The sequence below is a fragment of the Pipistrellus hanaki genome (genome assembly GCF_964339955.1).
Source record: "Pipistrellus hanaki genome assembly, chromosome: 1".
Lineage (NCBI taxonomy): Eukaryota > Metazoa > Chordata > Mammalia > Chiroptera > Vespertilionidae > Pipistrellus > Pipistrellus hanaki.
Window position 1 is genome coordinate 145766107 of NC_140503.1, and position 17195 is coordinate 145783301.

The 17195-nt window shown below is 37.0% G+C and overlaps 1 protein-coding gene across 1 annotated transcript in view; it reads left to right on the top strand.

Moving 5' to 3' along the window:
• The first annotated feature begins 564 nt into the window (after positions 1 to 564).
• The window catches only part of LOC311631621 (sodium/hydrogen exchanger 9B1-like), a 58195-nt gene continuing 41564 nt past the window's right edge, over positions 565 to 17195 (top strand). The window contains exons 1-4 of the mRNA XM_084901917.1: positions 565 to 2067; positions 13363 to 13533; positions 14687 to 14829; positions 16081 to 16208. Of these exons, the coding sequence (XP_084758043.1) occupies positions 13377 to 13533; positions 14687 to 14829; positions 16081 to 16208 (428 nt within the window). The 5' untranslated portion in view covers positions 565 to 2067; positions 13363 to 13376. The remainder of the gene's footprint in view (positions 2068 to 13362; positions 13534 to 14686; positions 14830 to 16080; positions 16209 to 17195) is intronic.

Genomic DNA, 17195 nt, shown 5'->3' on the forward strand with positions numbered 1-17195 from the left:
CCAGAAAAAGACAGCAAGATACTGAAAACCTATTTGAAGAAATAGTGACCCAAAACTTCCCCTACCTAGTGAAAGAAGTAGACTTACAAGTCCAGGAAGTGCGGAGAATCTCAAACAAAAGGAATCCAAAGAGGACCACACCAAGACACATCATAATTAAAATGACAAGAGCATGCCGAAACCGGTTTGGCTCAGTGGTAGAGCATTGGTCTGCGGACTGAAAGGACCCAGGTTCTATTACGGTCAAGGGCATGTACATTGGTTGTGGGCACATCCCCAGTAGGGGGTGTGCAAGAGGCAGCTGGTCAGTGTTTCTCTCTCATCGATGTTTCTAGCTCGCTCACTCTTCCTCTCTGTAAAAAAATCAATAAAATATAAAATAAAATGCCAAGAGCAAAAGGCAAAGAATATTAAAAGCAGCAAGAGAAAAACAGTTACCTACAAGGGAGCACCCATACAATTGTCAGCTCATTTCTCAGCAGAAACTATGCAGGCCAGATGGGAATGGAAAGAAATATTCAAAGTGATGAATAGCAAGAACCTACAACCAAGATTACTCTCCCAGCAAAGCTATCATTCAGAATTGAAGGTCAGGTAAAGAGCTTCACAGACAAGAAAAAGCTAAAAGAATTCATCACCACCAAACCAGGATTACATGAAATTCTGAAGGGTATTCTTTAAGAAGAGGAAGAAGAAGAAGGAGATAAAGATAAAAATTATGGACAACAAATACGTATATCTATCAACAAGTGAATCTAAAAACCAAGGGAATAAAAAAATCTGAGGAACAATAAACTGGTGAATATAATAGACTCAAGGGCGTAGAAAGGAAGTGGACTGACAATTCTTGGGGGAAAGGGAGCGGGGGGTGCGGGAAGTGACTGAACAAAAAGCATACACCTATGGATGAGGACAGTAAGGGGAGGTAAGGACAGAGGGTGGGGTCGGAACCTGGTGGAGGGGAGCTATGGCGCTAAAAAAGAGGAACAATTGTAATAATCTGACAATAAAAATTTATTAACTTAAGTAAAATAAAAATGCCCTGAGCTGTCTGGCACCAGGCGATAATCCTATTCAGGTTTGGGGGAAGTGTCATTTAGCTGTTTCCAATAGGTAAACTACATACGTGGCTCACCCTTGTTGAGCCTACCAAGTCCCATCAACCTTTTTGACAGAATTTTTGTAATCATTACATGTTGGAATTGGTTCTTGGTACACACACATACACACACACATCATGAAGACAGTAAGACAAATTTGAAGATCTCTGTTCTAGGGTTAACTTGACTCTTTTTGGTTTTTTATTTTAAAAATTTTGTTTTAACCTTGGGAAAAGCTTTTCTATATTCTCATGTATTGTTTTGTCCCTAAATCAGTAGTTTCATAATTAGACCAACTATTATTAAAAGTCTGGAGGGTTGAGGTATACCCCTGAACTATCTGAATATGTTATCTATAAATAATAATAGAAGCTTGAACCTTCACCTTTTGAAGGCTTGGTCTGTTTTTCTTTTTTTCTTTCAGTTATATAATTTTTCAAATAAAATAAGTCCATGTTAAATTATATTTTACCTTCTTTCCAATTTAGTTGTATTTTCATTCCACAAAAGTTTTGTTTGATATTTTTGGGGAGTTAGATTGAAGAGGAACACTTTTAATTACTCTATCCACACTAGAGGCTCATTTATTCATATACATAAATCACAAATGAAAATGACAGGCTTAAATTCTAGAAAAGGCTAAGTCAAGGTGCCCTGCAAAATAAGATGCACACCTATGACATCCCCATATGTCAATATTATATATTGATATAGAACATGAATAGACTTTTATCTGTGTAATTCTCCATGTTGAGAGTAATAATATGAGTTTAATTATGAGATTCGGTGGTTTCATACCTTCATAAATTTGTATGGAAAGTAAATTTTTAAAAATATTTCTTTGTTTTACTTCAGATCCCCAATGATTATAATACTGAAGAAGATAAAGAAAAAGAGGAATCAAAACCACAGGTGGCAGAAAGTGTTTGTCCTCCACAAGGAAGATTGAATAAATGTATTACAAATGGTATGTAAAATAAAGAATATAAATGGAGAGAAAATAAGATACGTGTTTGATAAATATTAAACCACAAGCCTACAAAACCACTGTTTATGTACTCCTGGATAAGGTTATCAGGTTTATTACAGTCAATATGTAAACAAAAAGAAAAATTTTCCTTGAAGCTGTCAAACAAAATTGCTCAACAGATATATATTTTTATAATTTTTATTGTTAAATTATATATATTAGAAATAGCATTGACTATGTTTTTTAAGGGAGAAGGAAAGGGAGAGAGAAGCATCAATCAGCTGTCTCTTGCACACCACAAATGAGGATCGAGCCCACAAACCCAGGCATGTGCTCTGAGTGGGAATCAAACCAGACCTCTTGCTTCATAGGTCAACACTCAACCACTGAGCTCACCAGCCAGGCCACATTTATTTTTAAATTAGCTAAAATGAACATATACTTCTGGCAATATTACAGTTCTTATTACATTAGGCTGCAATTTTTCAAACATCTGTTGCCTTGTAAATAGTTATATAAAACTTGCTTACACACTAACACTTTAAAGTATCTCATTGCACCAAATATGTGTGAGAATTTATTGATTTTTTCCCTAGATATTCCATATAATTAAACTTGAGATTTTGACCTCCAGAAATATAAAGCCTATAGAAATCAAAAAGTATTTTAAAATACGAGTATAATTGAAGTTTTAAACTTTTAATTTCTTATTTGCTGCTTTGTAACTTTAAAGTTTTTAAAATATATTTTATTGATTTTCCACAGAGGTTTGGATCAATATCCGGATTCTCTATTCTATTCCATTGAACTATTTGTCTGTTCTTGTGCCAGTACCAGCTGTTTTGAGAACGGTGGCTTTGTAATACAGCTTGATATCTGGTATTGAGATCCCTCCTACTTTATTATTCTTTCTACAGATTGCTGTGGCTATTGCGTCATTTTTTCTGAAATGGTTTTCTTTTAGACAGCAGATATATTGGTCTTGTTTTCTTATCCAATCCGTTACCCTGTGTCTTTTGATTGGGTCATTTAATCCATTTAAATTTAAAGTTATTATTAATAGGTACGTATATGTCACCATATATTTTTATTCTATAATCATGTGCTCCTTCTTCACCTCCTATTTCTTTTTTCTTTTTTAGCAGAGACTCTTTAGCATTTCTTGCATTGCTGATAAATTCCCTTAGTCTTTTTTTGTCTGTGAAGCTCCTGATTTCACTTTCAATTTTGATTGATAGCCTTGCTGGGTACAGTATTCTTGGATTCAGACCCTTCCTTTGCATGACTTTGTATATTTCATTCCATTTCCTTCTGGCCTGATGAGTTTCTGTGGAGAAATCAGTTGCTAGTCTGATGGGGGTTCCTTTATATTATATATAACTTTCTGTCTCTCTCTGACTGCTTTTAAGATTCTTGCTTTGTCGTTGGTGTTAGCCAATTTAATTATAATGTGCCTTGGCATCGGTCTTTTGGGGTTCATTTTGCTTGGGACTCCGCAAGTTTCTTGGATTTGTGTGGGTTTTTTCTTCTCTATCTCAGGAAAGTTTTCTGTCATTATTTCTTAAAACAGGTTTTCTATGCCTTCCTCAGTTTCCTTTTCTTCTAGAACCCTTATTATGCAAATATTGTTTTGTTTTGTATTGTCCCAAAGTTCCCTTAGGCTCTCCTCCTACTTTTAAATTTTTTTCCCCAGAAGCTGCTCTAATTGGGTATTTTTCCCCATCTTGTCTTCTAGCTCTCTGATGCGGTCCTCTGCTTCTTCTAGTCTTCTCTTGATGCTTTCTATTGAGTTCTTTACAGTAGCAATGTCATTTTTCATTTCTTCTTGGTTCTTCATTTCCTCTTGGTTCTTACTCATATTGTCAAATTTGTCTTCTATTCTTTTTAGCCATCTTATGATCATTTCTCTGAATTCTTGCTCTGATAGATTGCTAGCCTCTAATTCGTTTACTTCCTTTTCTGGTGATGCCTGCTTTTCTTTCATATGTGGGCTGTTTCTTTGTCTCCCCATGGTCTCTCTTTTCAGGATGTCTGGTTATGTAGTTCTATCTCTCCTGTGTTGATTTAAAGGCATAAAATACAACACAACCAGGTACAACGCACAAGGCACTGAACAGAAATGTATTTTTGATATTAATAACCTCCAATAAAGGTGACCACTAGAGAAAGGCAAATTAGGGGATAGGAGAGAAAGAAGAGTAAAAAGAGAAGAAAAAATAAATTAAATAAATAGATAGATAGATAGATAGATAGATGGAGTGTCGAAATGAAATTGGGAAACTGGAAAGAAAATAAGGTAAGAACAAGACTAAGAGAGAAAAGGGGAACAAACTATATAAGATTCCAATAGAACAACCACTAATCTTAGCAAATGCCCTCAACACTACTTGAAGATTAATACACACTACAATACCAACTAATATAAAGCGAGGTAAGGGAAAACAAGTAAAAAACAAACAAAAACAAAGCAAACAAAAAATACCAAGCAACAACAACAACAAAAGAATAAGTAAAACAATCTCACTAAAAAGAATAAAAATGCAATATAATCAACATTCAAGCAAACAACAACAAAAGGACAGAGAGAAAAACAATTTTTTTTTTTTATAGTTAAGACAGTGAAGAGTATGGGTATGCACTTGGAGTTGGGGATTGGATATTAGATATATAAGTAGGGTGAAATTTTAGCAGGGGTTAGACAGAAAGGATAAGGAAAATATAAAACAGGAAAGGATTAAGATAAACAGGACACCAAAAGGGAAAAAGTTAGGAAAAGAGTGATGGCAAAAAGGTAATGTTGAGATAGGGTTAAAGGATGCTAAAGGAAAGATTAAAATAGAATGTAGAACACTAATCCCAATGCAAAATAAAGAGAAAATAAAATGGCACTTTAAAAAAAAGAATAAGGAAACAAAAAAGGTAAAATAGCAGTAGTAATACTGAGTGAATCTAAAAATGTAGTAATTAAAAAGGTAAAATCAAGTGAGGAAAAAAGAAAAAAATTCATTTCTTAAGTAAAAGATGCAAAAAATGAAAAATTTTTTTAATTAGCATAAAAAATGCCCAGTAGTGAAGGTCATTCACTTCCTCTATTATTCTGTTTGGCTCGCCTGCTTCTCAATCCAGACAGTTTGCGGTTCCCTGTGTTTCACTGCTCCTCAGTGTTGTAAGCCAGTCCTTATTTTTAAGTAGGTAGTTTCTTGTATTTCTTTATTTTTTATTAAATAAAACTAATAATAAAAAAGTCAGTTTGTAATTCAGCCCTTAGGTGACAGTGTTTCTGGATTGACTTCCCATTGTTTTTGGCTGCTCTAGCCTTCTTCCTCTTTGGCACTCAATACCGGTTTGTGGAGGTGGACTGCCTCGGAGCTGGCTCCCAGATTGTCTCTCCTCTCTCTGATCCCCAATTTCCAGAAAAGCTACTTCCCCCTGAAGTCTCCCAGGGTATGCCAGTCTGGGTGATGCTTGCTTAGTGATCAGAAGCAAGGGGATGAAGGTGGAAAAGCCCAGGTGTGCGAATGATGGGTCTATGCGCAAGTTTAAGCAGACTGCATACCTTTCAAATTCTTATGCTCTCCCTCCATGTCAGATCAGAATGAGTTAATTTTAAAGATCCCTTCTGTTAGCAACTTTGAGGACCCCCTTCCACATTAACGGATCACGCCAGACCCAACAGCAGGGGACTTTTGTGGGCACAGACTTCCCCGGTCCTCAGGGTCCTAGAGCACGGCTTTTCTCTCTGCCGCCGCTGCTGCCACCACTGGCACTGGGACTCAGATCCCTCACCTTATCCCCAGCAAAACTTGACCTTTCCATGGTGAAATGAAGATCTCCCTTGGATCCGCATGTTTTCACCGATTGGGGCCTCACAGCTGTTCAGTAGTCTCCACAGTTGTGGGTTTTCAGGCCTCTGATAAGATCCACTTTCCCTTGCAAGATGGAGCAGTTTTCTGTCTGAGCCCATAGCTCTGGGAGATGTCTCAGCTGCAGTTTGAACTGCTTAGACAGGGAACCCCATCTAGGAGTCACCCACCTTCTCTTAGAGTTCTGCTATCCCTTAGCTTGCCAACAAACACTCCCCTAGTGACTCTCAGGTGCTCTTTCTATCAGCTCCAGGACAAGGCTTGGAACACGACTGTCTATTCTGTTGCCATTTTCTCCCCCACCCTCCCCCGGAGAATAGCTTTTAGTTCTTCCTTGAATGTTTGATAAAACTCCCCTGTGAAGCTGTCTGGCCCCAGGCTTTTGTTTGCTGGAAGCTTTATGATGACTGCTTCAATTTCTTCCATAGTTATTGGCCTATTGAGATTTTTAAAATCTTCCTGATTGAGTTTTGGAAGGTTGTATTTTTCTAGGAATATGTCCATTTCCTCCAGGTTGTCTATATTGTTGGAGTACAGTTGTTCATAGTATTTTTTAACAATCCTTTGTATTACTATGGGGTCTGTTGGTATTTCATCTCTTTCATTTCTGATTTTGTGTTTTTGGGTCTCTCTCTTTGCTACTTGGTGAGCCTGCTAGAGGTTCATCAATCTTGTTTATCCTTTCAAAGAACCAGCTCTTGGTTTCATTGATCTTTTATATTGTTTTTGGTTATATTGTTGTTGTTGTTGTTGTTTTGTTTTGTTTTTTGGTCTCAGTGTCATTTATTTCTGCTCTTATCTTTATTATCTCCTTCCTTCTGCCACTTTGGGCTTTTCTTGTTGCTTTCTTTCTAATTCTTTGAGTTGTAGAGTTAGATAACTTATTACCATTGTTTCTTATTTTTTGAGGTAGGCCTGTAGAGCTATAAACTTCCCTCTTATGACTGCTTTCATTGTGTCCCATAGATTTTGGATTGTTGTGTTTTTATTGTCATTAGTTTTCAGGTTGTTTTTAATTTCGTATTTGATCTCATTGGTAACCCAATCATTATTTAATAACATGCTATTCAGTTTCCAAGTGTTTGCATTTTTTGGATTGTTTTTATTGTAGTTTTTTTTCTAATATTATGCCATTGTGGTCTGAGAAGATGCTTGGTATGGTTTCAGTCTTCTTGAATTTGGGGAGACTGCTTGTGACCCAATATGTGGGCTATATTTTAAAATGTTCCGTGTGCATTTGAGAAAAACATATATTCCGTGGCTTTGGGTTGAAATGTTTTGAAGATGTCAATTAAGTCCATCTAATCTAGTGAGTCATTTAGGATTGCTGTTTCTTTGCTGATTTTTGTCTAGAGGATTTATCCAATGATGTTAGTGCTGTATTAAAGTACCCTATTGTGATTGTATTGTTGTTGATCTCTCCCTTGATATCTCCCAGGAGTTTTTTTTTTTTAATATATTTGGTTGCTCCTGCATTGATTTCATATATGTTTATCAGGGTTATATCCTCTTGTTGTATCAATTCCTTTAGTATTATGAAGTGGCATTCCTTATCTCTTGTTATGGCCTTCACTTTGAGGTCTATTTTGTCAGATATAAGTATTGCTTCCCCAGCTTTTTTTTTTTTTTTTTTTTTTTTTTTTTTTTTTTTTTTTTCCATTTGCCTGAAAGATATTTTTTATCCCTTTACTTTCAGTATATGTGAGTCCCTTGATCTGAGGTGGGTCTCTTGTAGACAGCATATACATAGGTCGTGTTTTTGTATCCATTCAGCCACTCAATGTCTGTTGATTGGAGCATTTAGTCCATTTACGTTTAAAGTTATTATTGAAAGGTACTTGTTTATAATCATTTCTATTTTTGTACCTGTGTTCTTTCTTAACTTTTTATTTCTTCTTTTTACAGCATTCCCTTTAGCATTTCTTGCATTGCTGGCTTGGTAGTGATAAACTCCCTTAGCCTTTTTTTGTCTGCGAAGCTCCTGATTTCCCCTTCAATTTTAAGTGATAGTCTTGCTGGATAGAGTATTTTTGGACTCAGTCCTTTGCTTTGCAACACTTTGTATACTTCCTTCTATTCCCTGCTACCTCGATGTGTTTCTGTTGAGACATCATTTGATAATCTTATGGGGGATTCTTTGTAGGTAACTCTGTCTCTTTCTTACAGCCTTTAAGAATCTCTCTTTGTTGTTAACATTTAACATTGTAATTATGACGTGTCTTGGTGTGATTCTTTTGGAATTCATCTTGCTTGGGATTCTCTGTACTTGTATAACTTTTTCTTACCCATATCTAGGAAGTTTTCTGTCGTTATTACTTCAAATAGATTTTCTAATTTTTGCTGCTCTTCTTGTCCTTCTGGCAGCCCTATTATACATATGTTACTTTGTTTCATATTGTCGCAAAGCTCCCTTTGACTCTTCTGCTTTTTAATTTTTTTTCTCTCCAGTTGCTGTTCAGATTGAACTTGTTTCTCTACCTTATCTTCTAACTCACTAATTCGGTCCTCTGCTTCTTATAGTCTACTGTTGAAACCTCCCATGGTGTTTTTTATCGTAGGTATATCACTTTTCATTTCTTCCTGATTCTTATATAGTGTGTTGATTTTTTCATCAATCCAGTATATGAATTGTACAACTATTTCTCTGAATTCTTTTTCTGTCATGCTGCATGCTTCAGTTTCACTAATTTCCTTTCTTGGCGACTCCTCATTTTCTTTCCTCTGGGGATTGTGTCATATCCCCATTCTGACTATCACCAGAAGTTTCAAACATTGAATTGCATGGGCCTGGGCCGTTTGCATTGGGAGCCTCGCACCACCCAAGTGTCACTGAAGAGCTCTGACACTAGGATGTGTGACTGCCATGGGTTGGTGGGAACCAGGCTCGCCCAGAATCAGCACTCAGTGTTTGCGCACCTAGAATTAGGGACCCCGCTTGTACCCTCCTGAAACGGAGTCCCCACTGGCATATGCCAAAAATCAGAGCTCCCTAGTGTGTGTCAGGAGTCAGAGTTCCCCTGTACCTGCACCAAGAATCGAGTATCAGAGTCTCTATTGCTTCGTGCGTTCTGGCACTGAGATCAGGGTCCCTGTGTGCACATGCACCAATAATTGTAGTAACTGGCTCTTAGTGTGAACGCACTGTGAGTCTGGGATCCCAGGCACACACGATAAGAAACAGATTCAAGTCACTGGTGCTTAGTCCTGCCTCCCGCCTGCAGAAGTCTTGGTCAGCTTGGGGGACTGGGTTGCACAGTAGCACTGTGTCGGCAGGAGGTCCACCCCTGCTCTGCAGAAAACAGACTTCGGTGTATGCTTGCCCAGAATCGAAGTCAGGTGGCACTGCCTCCCTGCATGGGCTTAAGATTTGGTCCCTGAATTGTGTTGCGGGGAACAGATTCCCAGTGTCCACATGCTTCCAGGCTCAAATTCCTGTAGTGTTACTGCAGTCCGTGCGAGGAGTAGATCTGTCATTTTCTATGGCACTGCCCATAAGCCTGGGGAGGAGGATAGGTTCTGTGAAACACAGAAATCTGCGGCCGGGATGTCTGGATACTTGGTGTCTGTGAGTCTGCAGCTGTGGTCACAGGTCTTTGTCCCCAGTGGCTGTAGGGTCCTGGTTTGCTTCTGAGACCAGACTGGGTGGTGCTAAGGCCAGGATCATAGTCTCAATCAGCTTTGTTTCTCAAGTGCCCTTACTGGCCGCCCCCGAGTATCTGCGTTGGGAGCAGGACTCTGCTGTCCAAGACTGCCCAGTTTCGCAGTCCCTTGGAAGACCTGCAGAATCTAACTGTCCCTAGCTCATGCATACACACACCACACACATCCACACGCCCTTCTATCACTCCCTCACTCTCTCACAGTATCTACTCCCCTAGCTTCCTGCCATTTGCCATATTCTCTATCTTGATAAATTTCTTATCTCCATTTCATTTAGCTTTTCTGGAGAAATCTTTTGCCCTTTCATTTGGGGCTTTTTTTTTTTTTTTTTTTTTTTTTTAAATATGGGAGCCCAGCCAACCCTCTCGTGCCTCTGTCCTTCCTACCAGTCTCTATCCAGTCTCCTCTTTCCATCCTTGATTATCAGGTTCCCTCTAGCTAGTCTTCAGTTGATTGTTCAGGATGGTTTTTCTATATTTTAGTTGTAATTACAGTTTGGTCCTGGGAGAGTTTCATTGTAGCTTCTACTTAATCTGTCACCATTTTTCTATCTCTGTAAGTTTTTATTTTAATTTCAACTTCAGTGGGACTTTATCTTTGGGCTTTTATGCATCTGAAATCAGTAGAGTTTATTAGGATTATTTTGAACTAGCATCTACTAACTGCCCTAGGGATAGTTCCATGGAAAGATGCTTCTTATGGTAGGCTTAGGGTTTGGAGGCTCCAAAACCATGCAAATCATATAAATTTCTCCTTAAACATAAGTTATTTGAGACCTATTTATATATGGATTTTCAGAGGTTATTTTGCCTCTCAGAGATCAGTGAAAACAGACAAACTGCCTTTTCTTTTCTCTTTGTCAGTAGAATGACATTTTCTGGTCTGTTCTTTTAGTAAGAATTCAATCCTTCAAGTGCTCAGTTTTGTGGAGTAAGAAATGGTCAGAGGGGAGAGCATAAGAATCTCAGTTCTTACTTCCTGCTTTTAATTTGTCAAAATCCTCCTCTTTTACCCTTGGCAATACTATGAAGCCAAAAAGCCATTACATAAGCTGTTTCAAGAACCTGAAAAAACATTAGAAACTATGATTCATAGCCATTTAATTTATAGATGGCAATTTACAGTCATCCATACTTTATAAAAAATCTAAGCCATTAGTGATCAAAGAAATTCAAATTAAAAGTGACAGTGAGATACCACCTCATACCTGTCAGATTGGCTATCCTATATAATAAAGAGGTAATATGCAAATTGATTGTCATGCCCTTGCCCAAGATGGCTGCCCCCAGTGGTCACAAGATGGCCGGTAGGGAAGGGCAATTGTGGATGATCAGGCCAGCAGGGGAGGGCAGTTAGGGGTGACCAGGTTGGCAGGGGAGAGCAGTTGGGGGCGACTGGGCCTACAGGGGACAGAGGGCAGTTGGGGTTGACCAGGCCTTCAGGGGAGGGCAGTTTGGGGCAACCAGGCCTGCAGGGAAAGACATTTGAGATCAACCATGCTGGCAGGAGAGGGCAGTTAGGGGTGACCAGGCCGGCAGGTGAGGGCAGTTGGGGGAGACCAGGCCTGCAGGGGAGGGCAGCAGGGATCAGGCCTAAACTGGCAGTCGGACATCCCCAAGTGGTCCCAGATTGGAGAAGGTGCAGGCTGAGCTGAGGGACACCCTCTTCCTTAGTGCATGAATTTCGTGCACTGGGCCTCTAGTCATTAATCAACAAACAACAAGTAGTGGTCAGGAGAAAAAGGAACCCTAGTGCACTGTTGGTGGGAAAGCAGACTGGTGTAGCCACTATAGAAAACAGTATGGAGCTACCTCACAAAATTAAAAATAGAATGTCTTATGACCCAGCAATTCCACTTCTGGGAATATATGCAAAGAAACCTGAAACACTAATTAGAAAGAATATATATACCTCTATGTTCATAACAGCATTATTTACAATAGCCAAGATTTGGAAGCAGCCCAAGTGCCCGTTAGTAGATGGGCAGGATGGGCCTAAAGAGTATTATGCTAAGTGAAATAAGCCAGTCAGAGAAACACAAATGCCATATGATTCCACTTACACTTGGAATGTAATGAACAAAATAAATTAACAAAATAGAAACAGGCTCATAGATACAGAGAATAGACTAACACCTGGGTCTGGGTGAAAAAGGTGAAGGGATTAAGCAAAAAGAAAAAAAATGAAAGAAAAAAAACTCATAGACACAGACAATATGGTAGAGTATGGTGTTACCTCAGAGCAAGGTGGGTGGGAGGGGGAAGAAAAGAATACAGGGGGAATAAATGGTGATGGGAGGAGACTTGACTTTGGGTGATGAACACACAATATAATATACAGATGATTTATTACAGAATTGAACACCTGAAACCTATATGATTTTATTAATCAATTTCACCCCAGTACATTCAATTGAAAAATAAAATACTTCCATTAGATTAAAAAAAAACCCACACATTTGGATATCCTTGTTAGTAGGGCCTTTTCTTAGTATCTTTTTGCTAGAAACAAGATGTCTATTATCTTATTCTTTCTTACCCTGCCCATCTCTGCTTTCTATACATAACTAAGATACTTTATATTCAACCAAAGGCCAGCCCTTATCTGCTTTAATAATTTATATCAAATATCAACTGAGTTATCCTTTCAATACAAAAGTTTATTCTGCTCCTGTTAAAAATATGAGAATTCATATCACAACCAATCATCATCTTATTCCTCATGGAAAAAATACTTTAAAATATATAAAATGAAGTAAATCTCATTATATTGTCATGACATTTTTTAAATGTCATATAATTTGAGAAATATTAAGCACTTTAAAGTATTCACATAGTTTTGAAATATTCTAATAGGGTTTTATGGATTTTTAGGGAGAGAGAGAAACATCAATGAGAGAAGCATCATCAATCAGCTGCCTCCTGCATGCCCCTTACTAGGGATTGAGCTCTCAACACAGGCATGTACCCTGACCAGGAGTTGAATTGGTGACCTGTTGGTTCATAGGTTGTCACTTAACCACTAAGTCACACTGTCCATGAAGTTTTAAAGTATTTTTTTAAATAAGAAACTTTGTTTAAAACTCATCCCATACAGTGGGGTAAAGGTGGAGGGTACTTATCTGTACTATTACTAACAATAAAAGAAAAAACAATCTCATCCCATAAATTGGCAGGGATTTTAGAATATATGTTAAACAGATATTTCTTCAAACTAGCAATAGATATTATTCTACAACAGTGATATTCAATCTTTTTCATTTCAGAGCACACAGAACCTAATTACTAAAATTCTGTGACACACCAAAAAATACATTGTTTGCCATTCTGACAAAAAAAAATAGGTATAATTTCAATAGATTTACCTCCCAAAATTAATAGTAATTACCTACCATTTTTGCTGCAAAGTGACTTTTTAAAAATCAGGTGCCTACATGTCTGAGTTTCCGGCTCAATTCCCAGTGAGGGAGTGTGCAGGAGGCAGCAGATCAAAGTTTCTCTCTCACTTTAATGTTTCTATCCTCTCTCCCTCTCCCTTCCTCTCTGTCTGAAATCAATAAAAACATTTAAAACATAAAAATTAAAAACCCGGCGCATATATATATATATATATATATATATATATATATATATATATATATCACTATGTATCTTTTAGATAGCACTGGCTATTAATAAGATACTTGATAAAATATCCATTTTTAAATGTATATATCTATGTCTGTGTGTGTATATAAAGATAGATAGATATGTATCTTTTTATATTTTAGGATTTTTACTTTTTATGATATGGTTTGCAATCTCGTCAGTTTCAAGCCATGGCCATTACCCTAATGAAAATTCATTTGGACTGCTATTTGTCTTTTTTTGTTCCCTAATTGCGGGGAAACTTTTGCAAGTCTGTAGAATACCTTCAATGCCTCCACTTCCACCTCTTTTGGGTAAGGGTATAATTAGCTTTAATTTCTTCTTATTGATTCCATGTAAACTATGAGCATATTCTAGTCAGAATAAATATAATTTAGAAATGTTTTAATGTAATATAATTTATATAGCATCTTTATATGTGTATGTATTGTATATGTGTGTATATATACCTAATTTATGAGGTATTTATTCTCTCTACATATACACAGATTTTTTTCTGAAATATATCTTTAAAATAACAATTATACTCAGTATATAATTCTTGTTACTTTATCATTTAATAGGACATTTTTAACTTAATTTTAAATATCATAGAATAGGGAAAGACCAAATTTTTCTATAGATAACGTAACTCAAATTCAATTACAAATTTAAGTATTATAGTGTCTATAGCATCAAAAAGTCTTACAGTTTTTGAGTAAGCTGCTTGGGTATCTCCACTATGTGTATTCATAGATATATCACCTGCCTGACGTGTTTCATACCTATTTCATCACCTTTTTACATAACCTCCAGGTGGACAGAGGAAAATTAATGGAAAAGCTATATCTTCTAAGTATTCAATACATTCAAACATTCAGTAAAATTTTAATAGACATAATCTTCATTTTATTTCTAACACCCTTTCTAAGTCCATTACACTCCTTCAGCACTTAATAAGTATTCGTTGAATCTTCTTTCCTCCTCTTCAAAATTTTACTCTTATCCTAGTTTAAGTATTGTTTCCAACTCTACCATGGACTACGGCAAAGCCTTTTCAATGTTTTTCCTCCAATGTTATTTCTATCTATTCACCAAGACCATAAATGCAAGAGTCATTATGTCACTTCCTGCCTAAAACTTTCCCATGATACCTTACTCTGCCAAAGCAGGTGGGAATGTGGAGTGGGAGTATATATTCACAATCTGAGGCCCATTCTCTTGCCCATTCTCCCACTCCCATTTTTGCCTTTTATATTCTAGCAACACTAGATTACTAGCTGTACCCCATTAAGATATCATTTTTTTACCTTCATTTCTTTATGCTGTCTCCTCTATATGTGTGTAACTTGTCCTTCACCAAAGTAATGAAAGATATAGTGTGTTTGAAAAAGGGAAATTAAACGTATCTGTTTTCCTCTTGGAAAAATGAACTGAATCAAATATGATTTATTTTCTTTTTTGAAGGGATGTTATTGGCTGGTTTTACTATTAGGAATGCTCCATATATCAGTGAGCACGTCCATATTAGTAGCGACTGGTCTTCAACTATAAGAAATGTTGCCCTTACCCTTATCCTAATAAAAGCTGGACTTGGACTCGATATACAGGTATATTTCCCATCGTACTGTGAGTAAAGATACTTTAAATATTAGAGGCTGGTAGAAAAGAAAAAGAGGATGAATTTTTGTTAATAGCTATTTCAAGTGGAATCTGTAAGCACAACTAAGATAAAGAACAAAAATTTGTGGAAATATTGGGACCTTAATTTATGCTTCTTGTCATTATTACTGATATGAAGAGACATTACTATGATGTAATATCTCCATTAGAAATAGCCTTTAATTATTTGCATAGAGATAAATGGCCCTTATCCAACATTTGTATTATTTGGGAGTTGTGAGTCTTCATTGGAGAACTATTAGCTTTTTAGTTAACAAAGGATAAAATACCCTATAAAAGGTTTTGCTTTTGTTTCTTTTGATTTTTTTTCCAGAGAGATTAAAAATGTCAATAATATTTTTGTTTTATGACTTTTCCCTGTTAAAACATGTTCCTAATTATTGTTGCATTATTGTAAAAGCTAATCTTCTATAACATTTTCTAAAATATTATTATCTAGGAATCACAAATCTATTTGGGTTTTAAAAAGATTCACATAATAGCTTCTCAAATAGATGTGACAAATATATAAGTTTAGTGGTAATATCTCAGGAGTATAAATATAGTCAATGCTAATTTATTGTTCTCCAATAGAAAGTTTAAACCAATGAAAAAAAAATTGTTTTCCCTTTTAGTTAATTTTGCAGCTTTTAAGTGATGTTCTTTTTTATCATGTTGATATTTTCTATTTACAATTATTAAGTTAATCAAATAGTTGATCTCTGAAAGTCAACTGATGGGTATAAAGCTATACTTTCATTATACTATTTACTAGGAAGATTAAGGGAGATAAAAATAGTTATTTAAGCACGGAGGAATTGATCTTTTTTAACAATTAAAATACATCAGTGTTTGACCCTGGCTAGGTAGCTCAATTGGTAAGAGCATTCTCTTGCTACCCCAAAATTGCTGGTTCGATTTCTGGTCAGGGCACATACAAGAATCAACTAATGAGTACATAAATGAGTGAATCAACAAGTTGATCTCGCTCTCAAATCAAGTAAAAATGAATTTGATAAAATGTGCAATGGTTTGTAATCCAACCTATTATGACATATAAAATGATTTGTATTAACATTTCAAGCCTAGGAACAATCAGGAAGATTTAATTTAGTAAAAGACTATATATTTTAGATTTTCCTTCATTTTCTTGCTGTCCGTTATAAGTTTTTCTAAATATGACTGTGCTTATATTTCAGGCTTTGAAGCGTTTGAGGAATGTTTGTTTAAGATTGTCCTTTGGTCCATGCCTCGCGGAGGCATGTGCGGCTGCTGTTATTTCCCACTTCCTTTTGAATTTTCCCTGGCAATGGGGATTTCTTTTAGGGTAATTTTTTCTCATTTTTTTCCCTATTTACGTAAGGATGTTTGGTTTAAAAGTATTGATATATTCAGAATATTGCATAGGCAAGCTTCTCATTAGGATTATTTTCACATGGTAGAACACCTTGGAAATCAGTAGGTCAGAAGCAGTCATGTTCTAAAATTATCATATCCTTGACAAGCATGTATAGTTCCTAAATGTCTAACCCTATCTAATAAAAGAGTAATAAGCAAATTAACCATCACTCCACCACACCCATAAGCCACGCCCATCACCCAAACAGGAGAAAGTATGCAAATTAACCCAAACCAAGATGGCTGCAGTCACAGAGTGAGCAGGAGGCTTGGGTTTCCCCTGCAATGGAGGAAGCCAAACTTTCCACACACCCTGGTGGGCCCAGGCCTCCACTCAAGGCTACAAAGTTTTAATTATAGGAGATAAACAAATCCCAGATGTCAGGGCCTCCGCTTGGGTCACTGGAGGCATGGCCAGCCTGCAAACCACACAGGTCCCACATCCCAAGGGAACCCCCACCCTGATCCAGGACACCCTTCAGGGAAAACCAGCTGGCCTCCACTTGTGCAGCAGGCTTCTATCCTATATAATAAAAGAATAATATGCAAATTGACTGTTCCTCCAACACAGAAGATGGCTGCCCCCATGTGGTCAAAGATCCTGTCCCTATGTGGACACAAGATGGCCGCCACAAGATGGCAAGCATGGGAGGGCAGTTGGGAAGGACCAGGCCTGCAAGGGAGGGCAATTGGGGGTGATCAAGCCTATAGGGGAGGGCAGTTAAGGTGGTCAGGCCGGCAGAGGAGGGAAGTTGAGGGGGGGGAGTAGAGGGAGTCAGAAAATAGCTGCTTTTTATATACCAAAGGGTTTTTAATGTAATATATTTTAACAATATTTCTCTTTTTTTTAATTTCTTTATTGATTAAGGTGTTACATATGTGTCCTTATTCCCCCATTATCCCTCTTACCCCCTCT